This window comes from Amphiura filiformis, chromosome 16, assembly GCF_039555335.1.
Source record: "Amphiura filiformis chromosome 16, Afil_fr2py, whole genome shotgun sequence".
Lineage (NCBI taxonomy): Eukaryota > Metazoa > Echinodermata > Ophiuroidea > Amphilepidida > Amphiuridae > Amphiura > Amphiura filiformis.
Window position 1 is genome coordinate 36,368,128 of NC_092643.1, and position 22,696 is coordinate 36,390,823.

The 22,696-nt window shown below is 37.5% G+C and overlaps 1 protein-coding gene and 1 long non-coding RNA gene across 2 annotated transcripts in view; one reads left to right on the forward strand and one right to left on the reverse strand.

Annotated features, from left to right (window-relative positions):
- Positions 1 to 3,187: 3,187 nt before the first annotated feature.
- LOC140172613 (uncharacterized) overlaps positions 3,188 to 22,696 on the reverse strand; it is a 31,266-nt gene continuing 11,757 nt past the window's right edge. Inside the window, exons 4-7 of the mRNA XM_072195750.1 lie at positions 8,736 to 8,812; positions 7,577 to 7,828; positions 6,005 to 6,265; positions 3,188 to 3,468 (exon numbers count right to left, since the gene is read on the reverse strand). Of these exons, the coding sequence (XP_072051851.1) occupies positions 3,188 to 3,468; positions 6,005 to 6,265; positions 7,577 to 7,828; positions 8,736 to 8,812 (871 nt within the window). The remainder of the gene's footprint in view (positions 3,469 to 6,004; positions 6,266 to 7,576; positions 7,829 to 8,735; positions 8,813 to 22,696) is intronic.
- Positions 10,516 to 22,567, forward strand: LOC140136583 (uncharacterized). Its single transcript, XR_011856698.1, has 3 exons — positions 10,516 to 10,697; positions 18,973 to 19,184; positions 21,501 to 22,567. It is a non-coding gene; the product is annotated as an uncharacterized lncRNA (long non-coding RNA).

Genomic DNA, 22,696 nt, shown 5'->3' on the forward strand with positions numbered 1-22,696 from the left:
GTATTGTATTCAATCTATGATTGTAGACAGGTGATGAGCGTAACCTGCTTGTAGTGCAGCACGATATAATTACAAATTGTTTGAACCTATATATTTGCTATGGTAGTTAATTCAACTGCAAATTAAATTCATCACATAGATTTTAAATAAACTACTTACAATTACATAAAAAAGTCTGCGTTATGTAACCCGTTCTACACCAAAACCTGATCGTGTTATAACAATTTGACTGATAAGGGCGAGTGCAGAATCTTGTTAGCTCCAATTTGATACCAAATTTGCTACCAAATACTCTAAATTAACAAAGATTGATACCAGTATTATGAAATTTGGTGCGTTTTAAAAAGCTTGCTTGCCCACGATGGGCTCCTGTCTACTATCCCAAGTGCGCGCTTTATTCAATTGTTATTTTAAAACGCATGGATTGTTTTACTGATTAATAGTAGGGCATGATGCGATCGATACGACCTAGCGGGTATTTTGGCCTATGTCATGGTCGTGTCCTGCCATTCACCTCTACAGATCCGTGTTGTCCATTTTTAATTTGCAGCTTTTACAAATGCCTCAATTTCTGTGGATTTAGAGTATTTGGTAGCCTATTTGGTATCAAATTTGAGCTAACAAGATTCTGCACACGACCTTATGAATTAAATTTTCATAACAAGATCAGGTTTTGGTGTAGAATGGGTTGCATAACTGCCGACTTCCTTTATTTGATGTGTTTATTATAACACCTAACTGACTAATCGCAGCAAGCCAGAGACATTGACTTAATTTTTGTCAAAATTAAACCGATCAACAAGCAATGCTTTGTATGGCAAAATGAATCATTAGCAGGGACAAGAACTTTTTTCCGCGCAATCAATACATGATTTGCACTAGAAAAAGTTCCGCGCAATCTCCGCGCAATTGGTTATTTTTTTCCGCGCAAATCACTTGTCCCTGATCATTAGTCTTTCATTTGAGCTCTTCACTTTTACAATGTAATAATAATGTCACTTGCATCTATAACACTGTGACTTTTGAGAAAATTTACAAACTGGGACGCACCAGTTGATTTTCAGAGGGGGCATGGAATTTTGGGTCGAGCGAAATTTCTTATTTTCAATTTGGATAAATACCTTTATGCAAAGTTGGGTGGGGGAAATGTTTGTTTCACTCATCAATGGGACGATTATGTTTTACGTCTCACTAGTGAGCGTTTTCTAGTAGAAGTTTGTTTATAACAGACTCCCGTCCCCTGGAAATTAAATGGTGTGCCCCTAACATAGCAGTAAACACTTATCACTAGCCCCGTCTTGGACTATACATCGTCAAAGTTAATACTATTCAAGTGAGTTCCCCACCTAAATACAGTAAGCCAAAAAATTAAGGTACTAAATTAGTTAAGTTCACCCCTGTAAGTCCTAAACAAAGACAGGTATGTCATAATTGTAACAAGCAGTCAATAGCTGCGTCTTTTAGCTCGAATTTAAGACCTCATTCGTTGAAATCGTTCAAGAATTAAAGACACGACATCCAAAAACCTAAGGAACATGCCAATTTAAAAGTTGCAGTTTGCTCCATTGCAAGCTCTATTGATTTGTACACAAGGCATTCTCGAACAAGAGAACTAACGCCGTCGTGCTTTCATTGATTAGAACACAAAATTGCAACTTTTGATTTCGTTTCTTCCTTAGGTTTTAGATCACCATTTCTTTAATTCTCATGTGATTCGCTAGTGATAAGGTTCGAAAGTCCGAAAATAAGGCTCACTAGTCAAAAACTATCGCTAGTTTAAAAAGTAAAATGATTCGCTAGTCCGAAAATTAAGGGTAGGGTGGTGATCATTAATCATTTGATCATTAACGTTTTTTACATTTGAATCAATATATTACATGAGAAATGGGAATTCCCTCTCATGTAATTACAATAACAAAGAAGTCAGTTGTCAGATCTATTTATGGATTGTAAAATTCCCAGATGACATAATGTGAAATTACATTGCGTTATGAATATAAAAAACCCTTTGGCTATAAATGTGAATGTAAGAGAATGAGCTAATAATAAAACTGAGACTTTCCAGTTTCACTATTTTGTTATAGATGCTAGAAGCAAGAGATTTGTGAGGCGATTTATATACGAAAAGTGTTGATGTAGACTGTTCAATGTGATTACAGGTTATGTGCCTTCAAAGGAAAAAAGCTTGCAAACCAGTCAAATTTTGCATAGCAAACAATATGCTATTAATCCAGAAAAACGAAAGAGATTTTGAGAACGTCAAAGAGCCCATCTTTCCCTAAAAAGGAATATAATCTTCTGTCGATTTGCTGAAGTCTGATTTATATAACAAATGGTAACTGTTCCCAGAAAAAAAAGGAGGGAATGATTTGAAGATTTGGAGATTTGTACGCAAAGGATATATATAAATTTACAAGTCTACCGGGGACGCTCATTGCCAAGGTTATCCTTCCATCGACCAGAACATTGAGTGCAACAGAACTTTATCAAGAAAAAAAAGCTGGTAAACATAATTTGTTAAGATCTGTGATTTATATGATTTATTATGTACACGCATTGTCTATGCATACTGTAATTAGAAATATTGTTTTGTTTTTGTTAACTTATACAAACAGTGTGTTTTGTTGTGCAGTCTGAAGTGATCTTGGATAAAATGTATTTTGGGGCTTTCACGGCTAGGGTAGGGTTAAGGTCGTAGACAGGGTACTAGCAAACTTTTAGGCTAGCGAACCTTGGAACTAGCGGTTCCAGTAATAAAAATATTATTCTGTTCTGCAGAATGAAACATATCCCAATCCTAATCGTGTGTTAGTTCCAACAGGCTATAAAAGTCAATTTTTAATAACTTACCAGAAAATTATCTTGTATAGCAAATTAAAATTATTTGATATCAGAAGGGCATTCTTCAGATCCCACAAAAATATTTAACCCCCTGAGCACTACCTGCCGATCTAACATTGCCTCTGATTGGTCAATTACATGATATCTTCTCTTTAATCACCAATCAGAATGGAGCTTTGCAAATAATGCACCCCAATTTGTTTGTGTGGTGAAATTATTCTAACAATGTTGCTGATTGGTCCAATTGATAATGACAATTTCTTTTTGGCCAATCGGCAGGTAGTTCTCATGGGGTTAAAGAACTATGTCCTGACAGATGGCGCATATTTCATATTTTAGTGCATACCTACCTCCTGTAGATTGTACGGTGTAGGTGAATGTACAAGATACGCTGTTGCCATTGGAATCCATAGCAGAAGCCATGATAACCGATGTCGTCCCGCCAGAGAAACCAGTCAGCGTATGAGTGTCCTGTGTACGAGGTACAATGTATGCTAACTGATGCCGTTGTACCGGTTCTTGTGTACACAATATTGTTGACTAGATTGAGGTCCGGAAATTGTAATGTTGGACGCTGAAAGCTTATACTTGTAGATGTACTGGTGGATGGATTTGGACATGTTATACCTGAAGAATAATATCATAATCAAGATACTGATAATAAACGAAGAGAAGGAGTCACATCTAATTGATGATTAAACACATTTTTATAGTAGAACGTGGACTCTGACATGAACTTGGAACGTTTGGATACAGCTGAGTCCGAGATCAGAGGATGATTTAAGCACTTCCCACCACGCCACTGTGTTGACTTGCGGTTAGCACAGCTGTGTGAGTGAACATGACACCACTGCTCGCACATTGCATTGATGGGCATGGTTAAATTTGAATTTGGACTGATATATTTACAATAAAAACGCATTCAAAATGCTAGTCTATTTCACATTCTATGTTACCTACAGAAGGTGTGAATTATCCTTTATGCATACATCACTTTTGTTCTGAAATCGACCAAGTAATAATGACACACGCACAATTCTTAAACAACATCTTTTGCACAGAATTCAATGGGATTTGAAAAGTAAAGTGGCAGTTGAAACTCTAGTGATAACACGTTTGCAGTGCATGATGGGGCTTCCTTAAATCATCCTCTGGTCCGAGATAAAGAAGAATGGGTTAAGACACTGCGTGCCAAATGCCTATACAAACTTAGATTAGAGGACACGAACATGTACAGTAGTCTCCTCCTCCGGCTCACGGATTCTGCACATTAACTGGAGGCGGAAGAGACTAACACAAAATGACGAGTTCTGATTGGCTAGAATCGTAATTACAACAGCGCCGCAAATTTAGACCCGAGGTGAGTCACATTTTTGTACCACACCTGTCCTCTCAAATCAGGTCGTAGCCATGGTCGCAGCTCAACAGTCGTACCAGTTTAATATCAACATCATAATGCAAATCCTCATCCAAAAATTACCATAGATACAAACGTTATGCAAAACATGCAAATAATAATAATTATTATAATTATTTAATAATAATTATGATGTACTCAAATACATTTCGTGGGTTGAGAGCCAGAAAGCCCAGCCCACAATCACCTGTTTCCATAAAATGAGCATAAAGTCACTAGGGGTAACTATCCTCCATCTAGCGATCGGAATGTCGTGGGCCTGGCTGGGTTCACACTCCGTCGCTGAGTATAACGAGCGATTGAGGTAGTCTTTTAATTTTATTGTGTCAAAAACAATTGCACAGCGACGGAATGTAAACTCAACTGTACTCGCTGCTTATCAAAAAATGCGATTCTCGAAAAAATGTAACAAAACAAGAAAAAGGCCTTCTGCATTGATATGATCAGACGCAATTATTAATTTCCTATATTCGACTTTGCACAATCTACAATGTCCTGTCCACACTACTGTCCAGGGAGGAATGTTGGACCTTAACAGCAAAAGATGAGGATCAACTGCATGTATTTTGATATGAAGAATCAAAGATAGATTCTGCGGATCTCCTGGAAACAACACGTGACCAACCAAAGCATCATAACCAAAACCAAACAACCACAATTCACTCGTGTTTTCGGAACTGAGTGGTTTGAACTCCTCCAGCGTATCAATATTGTATAATGGATGGACCATAGCCGAATCTATTAAAAAGAGGACGACTCGAACCCACAGTATGACAAGCGGCGGACAGGAAGCCCAAAATCATCTTGGAAATCCACAATACAACGTGACATTATGAATCACGCTGGTCGGTGGAAGATAGAGAGACAGTGCATCGAATATTAAGCAGTCAATATTTGTTTTATGAGCTGACAAGGCCTACAAGCTTTTAACTGCATAGGCCTTAAATGCACAGTGCATGCAAAACTCAGAGCAAGGGTGCAGAATTTGGACCGATATCTACCGATAACATATCTAAAACCCTACCGTTTCTGTGCTAACGTCACACAATGCCAAGTCTTCAGGTCGTAGTAATTTGTCTAAAAGTGACATTTGGTATGAATTCTTGACATGTAACAGATTGTAAATAAATCACTGCATCACTACGACAGTGAAAGGTCGTCGCGACGTCGTCTGCAAGGGGAGGTCAAATTCATCTCGAACTGTGACCGCTAGTCTCTTTTACAACACTGTAATCAACGCCGGCCGTATAGTGGGTGCGTAATGTATACGAGCGATCTGTGTATTCGGGGTTGCGTATATCCAATTATTTAGCGGGCACAGTTGAATTTATGCCCGGGGCACAGCTGTTGCTTATGACGTCATCTTGATAGAAAAAGGGGGCACGGCTAACCAATCAGATGAGAGGAATCTATATATGAGGTATATAATGCAAGATATGGACTGCTTTCACACGTCAGGCAACAGGTGCAGCAATTGTATCATGGTATGTAAGTAGGTAGGTAATATGTGATCTGATCAAGCAAAATGAGTCGGATGTCGGGAATATTGATTTTGAGATATACACAATAAAATAAATAAGGTTCAAATTCCTTTGTATTTGCTTGTTCTGAGCAACACTAAAATGATCATATCTCTGGAACCGTAAGTCTAATTATAATGGGGGTTTCAGCAAAATAAAGCTCTGAGAATGGCCCATGTACTGAATGTTGAAAATTAATCAATAAATGAAAGCGAGAGAGTCTTACTTGTACGGAAGTATGTGAATTGACAACTTGCAGAGAGACCACCCGTAACAGTAGCGGTGATAGTGTTTAATCCAGTTGGCAGATTTTGCAACGTATGTTGGCTCATAGTGGATGCGAATGATCCCAGATTACCCGATGCACCACCGTTGGTATAACTGTATTGAATGTTGACGTTAGCTTGGTTAGGGTAATTCTGCAATGCTGGACTGGCGTAAATGAAAGATTCCGAATTGGATACTAAATTCTGTGGGTTACAGCTGACTGTAAAGAAAATAAAAAATAAATCTTAAGAAAATCTGAAAATATATTATTAATCGTCTTACGTTTAAAAGTGTAGCATTGCAAGGGTAAAATCCCTTAAGGGTCAATTATGGAACCATGCTGCACGTCACTATTTTAATGGCTATACCAATATAAACAATGCTTTGCCCATTCACTGTTGTTTATGTGATAATTTATTAATTATTTTAACAAAATATTATTATAATGTTCAATTCAAGCCTTAAATAATACCAACAGCTATCACAAATAATTAACTGTGTATACACATATATTTTGTAGCAATTTTTAACATTTTTATATAAAATTATTCACCTTTTTCTGTTTTTTGTGGTAATTTTAATTTTAAAAACTGTACATTTGTGCAAATTGAGGGCGCTATTTACATATATTTTACAGTTTAAATTAGCCAAATAATATGAGTTATACTTTACATTTCATGATAAAAGGGTTTTTTTAAACTCCCTTGTCATTTGTTAATCTGTTTACTGATGTTCTAATACCATTTTATAAGTGTCTACCTCGTATAGATATGCAAACAAAATTTTAGATAAATAGCGCCATCATTGTTCAACTTTTCTTTAAAATGACTCAGTTTAACACGCCATCAAACAACCGCGTTTTCATTGCATTAACTTTGACGCTTAAAAAATGCAAAGGAATCAATAGTCTATATATCTACCGCCAGTCAGCGGCATTAGCACCTGCTGAACTTCAAAGCTAGTGCCGCTGACTGGAGGTAGATATATAGACTTTAGTACTATATCTAGCCATAATCTAGCACACAAATAAGATCTAAGCACGCTGCTTAGATTGAATTGTGCCAGAGGATGTTTAAAGGCATTCCCACAACCCAATGGGGTTTCTGACCTTGTATGTCTGGCTTTTGTACACATGTCGTACAGTTGGTCATACCTTGCATTGGGAATGTGTGCAAATAGCTGGTGTTTTTATCCTATTATTTAACATTCAAAACATCGAGACTTAGGAATCAAATTAATGCAGTGGGACAATATGAATGTTTCCTGTAAGAAATATCAGTCCTAAGTCTCAACTATTAACTCGTTGGCTGCAGTTTAAAAATTGCCATTTTGTGTGTGTGGCAATGGGGACTTTGCCTTTAAAATTAGGTTATATTGATCAAATTTCCCAATCATAGTGCATTGTAGGAATGCCTTTAAGCCTCCTCTGGAATTGTGCACATGATTTGTAAGGATTGGTCATTTGTACCAACGCATGTTTTCACTTGTACATGTACATGTTGTATAGAACTCAAACTCAAAGAAAACTCACCTCCCGCATTGTTAACAGTTACTTGAAAGGTGCAACTCGCAGATGCACCAGTATTATCAGTTACTGTAGCAGTAACGGTAGTGGTGCCGACTTGAAAACTACTTCCTGACACTGGGCTGAACGTGTACGTATATGGCGCTGTACCCCCTGTTACGGACACTCTTTCATTACCATATGTAACAGGTGTGTTTGTTTGTCCTTGGGATATTGTAACTGCTGCTGGAGCTGCGCAAGATACGGACACTGGGTTCACTGAAGAAAAAATGAGAGGTTTGTTATAAGCTAGCAATTCCCATGGAACCTGATGTAAATTACATGAATGGAAACCTGTTAATACACTGCAAAAATATTTTACTCAACACTGAGTAAAAAGGTCACAGCTCAACAGTTGATTAAAAAATTACTCAACATTGAGCTCATATAGGTCACAACTCAACAAATGCGTAAAAAATTACTCAATGTTGAGTAATTTTTTACTCAGCAGTTGAGTTGTGACCTATAATGAGCTCATGTTGAGTAATTGTTTACTCAACTGTTGAGTTGTGACCTTTTTACTCAGTGTTGAGTAAAATATTTTACAGTGTAGTCCTTTTTCCCTTCTTCCCGCAAATTTAGTGGTCAAATCCTCTGTCTATAAAGTGATCCGGAGATAGCCGGTTCGAATCTGGCCTGGGGCTCATGATATTTTTTCTCAACGTTAAAAATATACGCCGGTCTTTAACTATTAGGGATCGTTTTCTTTGATTAGAATGTTCTTGCCATTTTGAATTGATTCTATTAAGTTTCTGTCGTCATAGGTACCCTAGTCAAATACTAATAGATCCTATTATAATCAGGTATTTTGAGACTCGGGTTTACGAAACAACTTGGTCATGGGAGCTTTATGATTAGACAGACTGGGAATTCAACCTATGAGCGGACTCAACCCTACCTCCTTCGCTTGTTCAAACCTTATAGAAGCTATGGGATGACTTGCACGATGGAGGCAGGGTTGAATGACCGCTTAATGCTTATAGGTTGAATTCTAAGTCTGTCTAATCAAGAAGCTCCCGTGGCCAAGTGGTGAAGGAGCTGGTCTCGTATAATTAAAGTTATAATTTTTAAACATCGTTTCACAAGTGTTTTTCTCGCCTTGGTACTGGTTACATTGAAAACATACCCGTTGCTTCTTGTAATGTGTCGGAACGTAGATTTTCATAATAAAATGCGTTTGTAGGTCCTTGCACAACTGTTGCTCTGAAAAATGAATCACAAAATATTAAGCAAAATAAGTTAATAACAATAATAAACAACTAGATGGCACACATGTGTTTGACCAAACACGAATATCTATGCCCGTGACCACACCTAACCCCCTCCCCTATTCACAAAGGAAAACTTGGTGAACACCATGTAAAAGCCCTTGTTTTAAGCTTTCATTTGATATACATGTAATGCTCATAACACTAGACTGGCCCACGCTCTCTCTAATACCCTACCAAGCCTTCCCTCTCTTTTATACCCCATCAGACCATCACTCTCTCTAAAATACAACCAGACTGGACCACACTCTTTCTAATACCCCACCAGACTCTCTCTAATACTCCACCAGACCATCACTCTCTCTAAAACACCACCAGACTGGACCAAACTCTCTCTAATACCCCACCAGACCCTCACTCTCTCTTATACTCCACCAGACACATACTCGCTCTAAAACACCACCAGGCTGACGCATACTCTAATACCCCACCGAGCCTTCACTCTCTCTTATATCCACTATACACTCACTCTCTCTAAAACACCACCAGACTGGCCCACACTCTCTCTAATACCCCACCAGCCCTCACTCTCCCTTATACTCCACCAGACAATCACTCGCTCTAAAACACCACCAGACTGGCCCACACACACTCCCTCTCTCTCTCTCTCTCTCTAATACCCTACCAAGCCTTCACTCTCTCTTATACCCCATCAGACCCTCACTCTCTCTCAAACACCACCAGACTGGACCACACTCTCTCTAATACCCCACCCCTTAACCAGCCACACCCCTTGTCCCATCATGACAACCTTTTGAGGTGGTCCAAGGAACCAAAATCAAAATGCCTACACATTCTCTTTTAAAGTCATAATGTACGATCTTATAATATGAATTTGGTTAATTTTTTTCAAACCTGATTTTTTGGCTTATTTGTAATGTTTACACATGTCACAACTTGCACCTAAATGGAATCAGCCACATGTGTTGTGTTTGTAGGTAAACAGAGCAAAGTTCGACATAAAGTCATAATTCAATAAATTATGACTTTATGTCCGCCCATAGAACTGCGTGTTAAACGGCCAAAATAACAAGCAGTGTTTCTTTCACGTTACCTCGTTATTTCAGCTCAAAATGGACAGAAACCATTCCCGATCATTATTACTAGTATTATTTCAGCATTTTGAGTATATAATGACAAATTTAAAATTTGAAGGAAATCGTACATTAAGCCTTTAAGGGAGTTTTTGTCAAGTGATCAGTTTCCTTGACGTACGATTCAGACCTTTATCATTGCAAATACAGGTAGCTGACAAAATACTACCTATTGCGCTACACTGTGTTAATAGGTCGTACCTATTTTGCTTTTTAAAGCCTTTAGACTTTGACCTCTGGGGATGCGGCTAATATAGAATACATCAAGAGCCATGGGCCATCATTGTACCAAGTACACAGCGGTTTTCCACTTGTTAAGCCCAGTACTGGGCCAGTGTTGGGCAAGATCTAGCGGCACGGATTGAGCTATAAAAAAAGCCCCAATGCTAGGCCGGCAAAAGGAACACTTTTATTGGGCCAATTCTAGCGTGCTCGCAATTGCCCAGTTCAAGCCACAAGTACTGGCCCAGTTCTAGTAGTACCACGGGCTGTCCCTAAAGTTGCCCGAAATTAAAATTCTTTTCATGGGACGCGGTGCCCGTGAGTGGGTTTGGTTATCATGTTTATTGGATTTATTCTCGGAACCAGTACAATTTTATTTGAATTTACCCAAAAAGCTAACATTTAGCAGTATGAAGAAGCAGTATTATAGACGTGTGAACAGGTTTGGGAGTTTGGCACAGCTTTAACTACTGAGTGAAGTTCAACACCGTGGTGTTTTATACGGTAAGTAGCCTAAATCATGACATGAAATGTGACCGTACACCACGAATGAGCCGTAAATGTCCTCAATTGTATTCTGAGTTACAGTGTAAAATGGGCATGAAGGTCGTATTCATAGGTACCTCAATTTGGTGCTACATGTACGTGTACCGCATTTAATGAGATACACGTAGCACCAAATTGAAATACCTATGAATAGGACCTTCATGTCCATTTTACACTGTAACTCAGAATACAATCGAGGACATTTACGGCTCATTCGTAAACGGTCACAAATGAGTATGATAAAGCCTCAGTATGCATGTCATTGATGGCATGTATCAATACTATCATTGTATCTATGTATGCATGGCATGCATAGTCACTGGACATATAGTATAGCATGGCTAAGCCTAGCGCTTTTTGATTGTTTTATTTTTGTTTCAATTTCTCTGACCAGTTGGGTATGTCACCGTATAAATATCATCATGATCATTAAGATTTCACACCACCAAATAGTATATATGGTTGTGCGCCCTTGAATTTCACTTCTCAGAAAAACCCATTGATTCTGAATATAAGCATTAAAATGAGCAGAAATTTGCATAATTTTAGCCAAATTTGGATTGGTCATGATTAGTAATATTAATTCCTGCAAGTGTACCACAGATGGGAGAGATCGAATAACTTTTAATGATTTTAAGCAGCCTTTTCTTTACAGAAACACCGGCATGGTTTTGCCTGAAAAATAGGAAATTCCCAGACATCGTGAGACTTTGAGGGCCAGTCGTAAAAAATAATGACGGTCAACCTATATTTTTTCCCAGCCAGAGGGATCAGGCAAGGGCTGATTTCAACCATCATAGCTGTCGCTTAAAACTGAGTCGCTCCTGTGAAGAAAAAATGACGTTTTCTTAAGGCAAATTTAGCACATATCTCTATGGGACTCTGATTTGGTGGTGTGAGATCTGAATGGAGCTGTGTGTGTGAGTCTCAACTTTTGATTGAGCAAGTTAGCCCTGTGCCTAATTCGTGTTTGGATTCACCAAGAAGTGCATTGACTGAATTTATGTAATTAAAGGCTAAAATTGAAGAGAACTGCAACATTTGCTACTAATATACCAGTGCTAAGGTGAGTTTATGACCCAAAATGTGTGTTTGAGTGAAAGATTCCATTTAGTAGAGTGACTTAGGCCCATGCAATGTAATCATAATATTTTGTAAGCTTACATCATCAATGGCATGCAATGACTCAGTGCCAGATAGAGAAGACATTGCAGTATGGTGCTAGGGTACTGGTCGAACTCATGAAATAGGCGCCTGGATCAGGTAAGCTACGGTTTGTGTGTTGGTGTGGGGGGGGGTAGGCTAATTAAGCTTATGATTCCACTACTGGTAACCCAGGTAATGTTTACAATCATGATGGTATGCAATGACTCAGTGCCAGATGTAGAAGACATCAGTATATGGTGGCACGTGGGCTAGGGGCACTGGTTGGAGCTCATAAAATGTGTCCATGGATCAGGTAAGCTTGGGGGGGTTAGAATTAAGATTTCACTAATAGGCCATATAATTCAACACTTATAATTCAGACATTGTGGTCATGTTCTTCTTTGTTTTTGTGTGTCTGCCTGGTTACTTGTCCCTCTTGACTGTAAATTGCTGAAAGCCTAAGTCTTGGTGAATTTTTAACATGGTAATCACAATGCTATCTTCAGTAGATAGCAGATGTCACAGACACAATGATTCTGCTTGAAAAAAAAAAATTAACCAGCTTCTTGCTCAAATTATGCTAAAAATAAGTTAATTAGATTAAAATAGTCTGAAATTAAGGATAATCAGAAACATGTTGCATCATTCAGATTTCACACCACCAAATAGTATATATGGTTGTGCGCCCTTGAATTTCACTTCTCAGAAAAACCCATTGATTCTGAATATAAGCATTAAAATGAGCAGAAATTTGCATAATTTTAGCCAAATTTGGATTGGTCATGATTAGTATTATTAATTCCTGCAAGTGTACCACAGATGGGAGAGATCGAATAACTTTTAATGATTTTAAGCAGCCTTTTCTTTACAGAAACACCGGCATGGTTTTGCCTGAAAATAGGAAATTCCCAGACATCGTAGACTTTGAGGGCCAGTCGTAAAAAATAATGACGGTCAACCTATTTCTTTTCCCAGCCAGAGGGATCAGGCAAGGGCTGATTTCAACCATCATAGCTGTCGCTTAAAACTGAGTCGCTCCTGTGAAGAAAAAATGACGTTTTCTTAAGGCAAATTTAGCACATATCTCTATGGGACTCTGATTTGGTGGTGTGAGATCTTAAAGGAGGATTTCGTGACCCTAGCATCCTCTTTTTATGACATTTTTCAGTACATATCCACGAAAAAAGCCTATTCAAAAAAATATTACTTTAGTGATCATCAGTGACAGTGGCGTGCGCAAAGAAGGGGGTTGGGGCCATGCCCCCCACTTTTGTTGGTCATTCGGAGAAAAATGTTTAAAACATCAAAATTTGCTGCTAATCAGACTCCATTCGGGGAACTTAACAACCTCCCCCCCCCCCCACTTTCAATGTGCTGGCCACGCCACTGGTCATCAAAGGTAGATGGGAGAAATTTTGTCCCCGGGAATTTTGTTTGCACAAACCATGACTGGGCCGCTATTTAAAATGCTATACTGGCAAAAAAGTGCCAAAGAACTACATGTAGTGTAGGCCTACCATTCTACTATCTTTGTTCAGCTCATTTGACTCGTAACATTTTGATAGAGACTCAAAACATTAATTTTATACGACCTTACAAGCCTTGGGCCATTTGATTCGAGCACTTCAGGCTACAAAAAGTTGGGGGTCAGCAACAATAGCTGGGCAAAAAATATTTCCGTCAGTACATGTACATTCACAGGTTTGGGGTGCCAATTTGTATCCTTTCCCCTGCGCACCACAAACCCGGATTAGCACACAGGCACTTAACAATGAGTGAAGCTTATCACAGGTAGGCAGGCTCACATCACACACTATAGGTGGCGCTATTCGTCCATAGGGAAGTGGAATGTGCCTGTACGGTCCAAAAATGGCTTTACTGTGGGGCTCAATGGAAAAAATCACTAAAAATTAATTTTGACAACCAAAACCTAAATGACTTTGACTTACTGGTACTGGCATAATACTGGATTCATAAACTATCACATCTGCAATATGATCATTTTCACGGTAAAGGGTGTAACTTTGGATTTTTAACATTTTGATCCGTAGTGTTCTAATAAAGCCACAGAATTCCATGATTTTTGGCCACATAAGTCATCTAGTTAGCAGCTACCTTGGGTAGCATAATCATCTTCGGGAGTTAAGTACTGCGTTCAGTTTTAGCAGGCTTAAATGTAGGCCTACCTAATATTGCCATTTTGAAAAACTATAAAAAACAGTAACATTTTTGTAAAACCCTGTGCTTTCTTCAGTTAGTTCATGGATAATGTTTCTTATCCTGAAAGTACAGTCATATGTTCAGTAAACACTGCCACATTAGATTTAATTGTGAACAGCCCTGTATTTTTGAGAACCGGACTTCGATATTTGTCGTTTCGGAGGCTTCATTTTCCGTTAACAATTATTGTTAACAAACTTTGTGGGTATAGCTTTATTCTTGGTTATTTCTTCACTTCTTCTTGATTCATAACAGTTGATATCTTAACTTGAAACGGGTAACAAAAATTAGTCGATTTGCAAGCTTTTAAAATTTTTATAAAATCTTTACTTCAAAGAGCCGATTTTCCGTTAACTTTTTTGAAGCCTCCGAAACAAACTGTTCAGCAAGCTTGGGCAAATATAAATAAAAGAGCGCATCCAATTCCAATCTATTTATCAAAATGTAGCAAAGTAGATCCTCAAGTCACTTGTTTTTAAATCGTGTAGATATATATCACCGTTTGAAAATGGGACCCAATACAAACTTTCCGTTAACAATTGAAGCCTCCGAAACAAATGAAGCCTCTGAAACAACAATAAGGTTAATTATCATCTATGCATATCTAAATTGGTGTGTTCCATATTGATATTTGCATTGTAATTGTTACATGATATGTGCAGAATGTCATAAATTAAAAAAATTTTGATATTATGGTTAATGTTTGAAAAATATACTGATACCCAAGAAAGCTCGTTTCGGAAGCTTCACATGCAAGTTAACACCATACTTAACAAATGGGTGAAAAAATTACCATGTGATAAATCTACAATATCTGCTGCATAGAATCATTGATTCAATACAGTACACACAATAAAATAACAGCTTAGGTGATCCCAACAGTGTTGTTTTCAAAAAAACTACTTCTGCAATGTTTAACCATTGTTAACATGAAGCCTCGAAACAAAAAAATGACTTGCTGTGATAATTTAATTTTTGATGTCACAACTGAAATTCAATACTTAGAAGCAAAGCATGAAAATTGGTAATTGTGATATTTTTTACCTATTTTTTCATGTCAACTTGTAGTAGTTAGCCAAATTTTTTACTTTTATGATCACCTGTGTTGTTAACTGAAGCCTCCGAAACACAAATCGCTTGAATTGCCAATTCTAAAAAATAACTCCAATTTCTGTGTAACTTGGCTGGGAGGTTCCTTTCATCAAGTAGTATTTGTACATGAAGTTAGACATTCAACTTATTTTAGGAACCCAATTAAAACTTAAAAAATATGTTTAAGGTTGGGAAATATCCATTGCAAATGACCCTTGATGTTAAAAATCTTCAAAACTGCAATTACAAACATAGCAAAACATGGTATAAAATTTAACTTATATCTGTTGACTTACTTTGGAATGGGATTTCACATGTATTCCAGTTTTCATGTCATAATTTTCTGAGCTTATGTAAAATACATTTTTTCTTAGATTTTAACCAAAACATTATGGAAATGTCAAATTTTTTATCAGTAATCAAAAGGTTTAAGCCTTGAAACATTATTTTACTGGAATTTAAGTTGCTTCTATGCATGATTTCAGTAAACAGAAACATATTTAAGTGGTTTGAAATTTTGACCCTAACAATCAAAAGTTACACCCTTTACTGTGAAAATGACCATATATGATCCACCAACTTGACACTCGTTAAAGCGCAAAAGCAATTTGTGTGTAAATCAAGATCATCCAAAACAGCTTTCTTACAGTAAAGAATAGGAGGTCATCTGGGGTCACATACAGTAGTGTACATTGTACATGTGCCTACTGTCACAATTTCACACACAAAATTTTGGGCAATTTGGTGAAGCTATTTTTGTCTGTAACTTCAAATTAGTATATGCACTAGAAACATCATGAGCCCTTATTGTTTTGGTAATTTGATTCTCTTTCAAATGAAAGAACTTTCAGCTAAAAATATTAAACTTCAAAATTTAATGGCATGAGACTGCACTTTCCTAAAAAAACTAAAAATGCAAGTGAAATTGGGCAAAAAGTACCCAAAAGCTACGCCACTGCACTATAATCATGTCAAAAAGTAAATTTTAACCTAGGGAGTGTTCAGAAATACTCTGGTGGGGGGGCTGGAAAATATGTATACTATGATCAGCACTTCTTAATAGGCGGGAATTATTCGGTTTTTGTTACTGCGCGAGTCAATAAAGTTCCAACTTACGCATGCGTAAATTCACAAAAAGCACACGTCTTAACGCATAAGCGCAGTTCGTGTAACTGCTGCGTCCCACGCCGCCCAGCTGTGTGTACGCCGTTCTATATCAAATTATCAATCCACGATGTTATGAGTCCCCGCCTATTAAGAGCTGATCAGAGTATAGGGGGGTCATAAAATTTTAAGAGTTCTGAATAGGGGGGTTAAAAAGTTTTGGGTGTATATGAACAGGTGGGGTTAAAAATTTTTGGTACGTAGGAGGGGGTAAAAAACTTCGCGCGCTGCGGGTGCGTGCGCAAATGTTCCAGTATTGAACCACAACAAAAGTGCATTTGATCCAGTGTTAAAAATTGCCTGGCCTCCAGACTTGTACCCGAGTCCAGCTCATCCGAGTCCAAGCTGAGTCAAGTCCACTTGTATCCAAGTCCGAATCCTTTTGTGCCCGAGTCCGGATTGGAGTCCAAGTCCAGTGGTGACAAGTCCGAGTCAAACAAAAATAAGCCCCAAGTCCAGCTCAAGTCCGGATTCGGTCAGAGTCCATGCCATTTTTGGGGGAGGGGGTCATTACTGACATTGCTTAGTAGGAGCCTATTTGTATAAAGATGGGTCATTTGGTGTAAAAAAATTGGTATAAAATTTTGAAAGAAGAGGGACATTTGGTATAACATTTTGAAAAAATGCATCACCGGGTGGAACATAATTTCAAAAAATGGAGCAAAATTTAATATTTTGTTTCTAATTTAAAAATTTGACAGTTTCTGCTTTTAAATTATATGGAATTTTGAAGATAAAATTGTACAAAAAGAAGGTCATTGGTCAAAGATCACTACACCACACCACATATTGCTCTCCTATACAAACCCACCCTACCAAACCCCACCCCACCCAATCAACCAACCATACATATTTCACTTCAAAGACACATACACATGAACAGGTAACTCCTGAAGGTAAAAACTACATGTATCAGACCACCTGTATCAGAAAGCAGTCAGGTGGGGGTATTTATGTGTGCCGGGTGCGTGCAGGTGTGACACACAGCTATACACTGCATGTATTGTCAACTCAGTTAACTTGCAGTGTCCCTATAGGTTGTGTGCAGCATACATACTGTAAATGAAGGGCAATGTATTCAAATATTATAGAAAAATATCATCATCATCATCATCATCATCATCATCATCATCATCATCATAATAATAATAATAACTGAAAGTTACCTTTTCAGAAATATTTGGCTGTGTGATATTCATTAATATTTATAAATTATAAACATCTCAAAATTGGACAAATGTCCCAGACAAATGTGCAGTGAGTAGTGAGCCCCTGGGTAGTGAGCACACAGACACCCTAGCCCTCAGGGATGAGTACCAATTTACTGGGTGGGAGCTGAGATGTATACATGGCCCAGTCTCTCTAAAAACAAAACCGGTATGTATTTGCAACCGCAATTTCTTTTTTCGTCTGTGCCACTGTGCTACGCCCCTGTATTTTGGGCTAAAATGGTCTAAGATTTTTGCGCGCTTCACCGCAACAAAAATTCCCAGTAAAACCAGAACAAAATATACTCGTCCCCGACCCCCACCTAATTTATAATGTTTCCATCCCCACTGATTCCAATCATAAATGTATAGTTTATTAATACTGGGTTCAGTGGGTTGCATAAACATACTTATGCTACTTTAATTTGAAACATTTCCTCAATTCCACATATTCTATACCAATGAAATGAGTACTATTTCATTGCACATGAATACAAATTTTAGCATCATTAATATGTTTCCTCTGCCATTTGATGTAGAATGGTACATTATGGGGGGGGGGAGGTTAAAAGTTTGAACCTATATGAGGGGGGGGGCAAAAAAGTTTTAGGTCCATTAAGAGGGGGGTCAAAAAGTTTTGGGTTCTCGAAGAGGGGGTTAAAAAATTTCCACATGAAAAAGAATATTTTCCAGCCCCCCACCAAAGTATTTCTGAACACTCCCCTATAAAGGAGCCACAGGCTGTAAGATTCCACTGCCCCTAGTTAAATACATGATAAAAGGCTACCAAAAACTTTCATAATTTTGTAAAAAACTTAACAATTTTATGTTAAAAAGTATTTAGAGAGAACTTAGAATGTGTGAAAATTTAAAGACCCAATTTTGAAAAAAACCTTACTTCCCAGGGAAAGATCTGAGAGCAGTACACACCATGACCAGATGATTAAACTAAGCCATGCAGTATGTATTTCTCAAACACTATCCATAGTTTGTTCTTATTCTAAGCCCATTGCAGGTTCTGCCATTCATGCAAGGAGAGCCTCGATCTGGCAGCATGCATGAATGGGAATTGAACCAGTCAAATAACATTGCGTAAAGTTACGTAATACTTCCTTTCATGTCTATTGCCAGTTCAAGGTTCTCCTCGCATATGGCAAAAAAAGTGATTTATGACAAAACTGTATCCTCAGGCAATACTGAATTTTGTGCTTGTTATTTTGTTGCAATTTTGCCTAAGTCACTTGTGTGGGTGTGCATGCATATTTTCCTCATCATGTTCATTTGCTATTTTTAAATGATTAATTTCAGGCAGCTTAAATTTATACATGTACATCAAGTATCTCTTGTCTTTTATTTTCTGGGGTATTAACTAATAAGGGTCTGGTTTTTGTTTTATTATTCAGGTGCAGATCACTTCAGATCACAGAAGACTTTACACATGTATCAATTGAGGACATGTTTTCTGCATATTGATCCATCATTAAATACATGTAAATTGATGTAATGCTGCAATACATAAAGGCACCCTGGTGGAAGGTGTCAGAAGTCACAACTGACAGAAATTTACGCAATGAAATTGCTATTTTGACCAGACTAATAACAGAACAAAATTAATGTAAGTGTGAATCGCTAAATTACTGTAATGTATGGTTTTAAATGAATTTCTTTTTCAAACCTGATTTGTTTTGCATATATTTGTTTACACATGTCCCATCTTAATGAAATCCAGCCAAGTTCATCAATTGTGCCTGAAGGACAACAGAGCAATTTAAAGATATTAAATCTCCTACAAAACACCACAGTTAAGTGGGTAAGATAGTAAACTTGTGGATTCCAAACTGTCTTGCTGACCAAATTCATTTGCCTGGTACCGTAATTTAATTGTTCTGGGACACCCTGTACATCTACATGCATGTATTTTCTCAAAATGCATTGCTAGAATTGGTATGGTACCCTTCTTTGGTAGCAAATTATCCACCATCTTTTCTGTCATGGACCCGGGGTCATGGACTAATAAAGGTGGGTGACTAGATTGCCAGCCTCATCCCGGGGCCTCATCCTCCCACTTAAAGCCATATTATAACATTTCTTTAAAAATAGATTAGTATTAATTTTCAATAAAATATTTTACTGTCAGATATGTCCCCTTTTAATTTTGAGCCGAACAAGTGAGGTAAAGCAAAGAAAATCGGAATTTACAACTAGCACCAATGCATGTCACGCCGGCGGGTGTAATATGGTACGACCCTCTGGCATGTGTGTGTGTGTGTCCCGCACGCCATTTACGTAATGGTGTGTTGACATCGCATACGCGTTCGACTAATATTTCTATCGTAATAATAAAACGCTGATTCCGGCGGTTTATTCAAAATCTCGGATTTTGACAAACAGCACCTAAAGTCTTGATTTTTGCAGAGAATCTTTGTTTACTAAAGTACATTACAATCATGTAAAAACCTGAATTTAACATTTTTTTGCGGGCGTTCTTCTCAGCAAATGTTATAATATGGCTTTAATTGGTATCCCATCAATATGCAGATTTTGTTATCAGGTGAAATCTCATATTTTCTCATAACCCCAGTCCCCAGTGAAATTTTAGGACTGAAATAGATAGTTGAGGCAGTATGAACAAAAAACATGGTAGTTGAGTGGTTATAACCCCAGAAACAGGGCATAAATTTGCCTGCCATTTTTAGATCGGCCGAAGGAAAAGACCTTATGGCATCATGAGCACAGCATTTTTATACAGTTAGTTTGGAATTGGGTGGAGTTAAAAATGGGTCCAGAGCATAAAATCTCAAGACAGTTCCCTCTCCCAAGGGACGGATAACCTTATGGACAGTTCGCTATGGTCACGAAAGTTACAGGGTAGAATTATGTTGATCCACCCTTACTCTGTGCTATTAGGCAACTTCCTATTGAAACTCCTTCATAGTTAGGGAACCCCTCAAACAAGATGTACTGTTCTATGAACAATTGGAATACAGATAATTCTAGAATCCAAATCACTGGAGCAAATTTGGAATAAGAATGTTTGGGTGACAGAAAACAAAAAGTGTTACACTTGGACCACAATCTGGTCACACACTTTAATGATGTTGATTTCAAAACATCATTGAACAACAAGGTTTAAAATAGTCGGGTTGTTGTCTACTGAAGATAACAGACGTATGCTTGAAATATCATTAGTGAGCAGTGTAATGTAACAAATAAGATGGACTGTAATAATAATACATAGGATTGAAAGTGCAGCCTGGGAAGTGCAGGGATTTTAAGAACATTTTACACTATAACTTGACAGGCTTCTGCTGTGGATAACAATAATGAATAAGGCTCTCATTTTCGGGAAATTCGGCTCCCGGGTACCCGAACTTTTTTTCGAGCGGGTACCCGGGTACCCGAAATTGCAACAAAAAAAAAAAATTGCAAAAAAAAAAAAAAAAAAAAAAATTTTTTTTCAGTTTTGCAGTGTCTCTGGACCTAGACCTAAATGCTAGGATCATGATTGACCTAAAAAAAAAAAAAATTGAATTTTGCACATTGTTTTGTGTTTTATCAATCTGAAAATTGATACATAGTTTTCATGTCATATCTATTAATGATATCAAAACTATGCATTCAAATTCAATTAATTTTGAAAACAATGTGCAAAATTCAATTTTTTTTTTTAGGTCAAGCATGATCCTAGCATTTAGGTCTAGGTCTAGAGACACTACAAAAAAATGTAAAAAAAAAAAAAAAAAAAAAAATTTTTTTTTTTTTTTTTTTTTTTTTTTTAATTTCAGTACCCGGGCAGGGAATTTCCTGCCCGGGTAATAGGATTATCGGGCGGGACTCGAATTCCCGGGACTCACTCAGAGCCTTAATAATGAAATGGTCTAACAGCTCTGTTTATAACTATTGTATCAATATTGTTATTTTGTTGTTTCAGAAAGGACCGTCAGAAAGTACCATGACTTGATCAACAGCGTTGACAGTGCCATGGTGGCAGTGAAAGTAGTCGATTGGGATCACTGAAAATCAATATCATGGAGACCTCACGTCTTCCACTGTAACTCTTCTTAAAATGCTCGGACTCTACATATTCTTAGCCTTCACTATGATAGGAATGCATGCCTTTCAGACCAATTGCAGCTACCACCCAGGCTGGAATGCCTTAGACACTTGAACACAAAGTGGAAATATACTACCTTTTTTTCCAAGCAAGTAAATGTGAAGCTAGGAAATGTGGAAAATAGACTTTTAAACTCAAAAAAATTCAGAAAACTGTTGGTGTTCTACATACCCGTCTACATACACAATCAGTATCATGACTTCCAATTGGTGGAGAATCAGGAAAGCAATCACTTTATTGCACAAATATTCTCACAGGATAGATTAGCAGAATTTAATAAGGTGGTTGAAAATCCTCAGTAATGCTATGAAACATTTTTAATTCTGGATTGTGAGGGTAACAGATTATCTGATTAAGAAATAAAGGGTAAATCCGTCACTGGGCGGGAAAAGCCTCATATGTACTTTTGGCCATTGAACATATGAATAAAGCCTTGTAGGTGTAGACTTTATATTGAAGAGTTTGCTTCATCCTTGTTCAAGGGCCAAAGTACATGCAGGAAAAAAGTCATATTTACTTTTGGCCCTTGAACATGGATAAAGCCTTGTAGGTGTAGACTTTATATTGAAGGGTTTTCTTCATCCATATTCAGGGGCCAAATGTACATATGACAAAATATTACTACCCTAAAATCAGAAAGGTTCTACATGAAATAAACTTGAGACTGAAAAGAAAGACTGAAAAGAAGCATGATCATTTATTATGCACCAAACATGAGCGTACATTTTTTATACATTTCTGTCACTCTAGGATTTATGACACCTAATGATGATATTAATGGTTCAATCCTAAATACTGAAGGTCAAATCTATTAAAAAGCAGATTTAAGGTTAGATGTGAAAATTGCAATTTTGTTCAAAACTAATACAAGGTTGATTTTAAATTTCAATTATATTTGAAATAACTGCACTTCATTGAGCGAGTCTCAGTCGCCATTATTTTTTTAGGCCAAGTAAAATAACATGTATATTGTCCCCTCCCTCATCCATTTTTGGCAATTTGTTCCAGCTAGT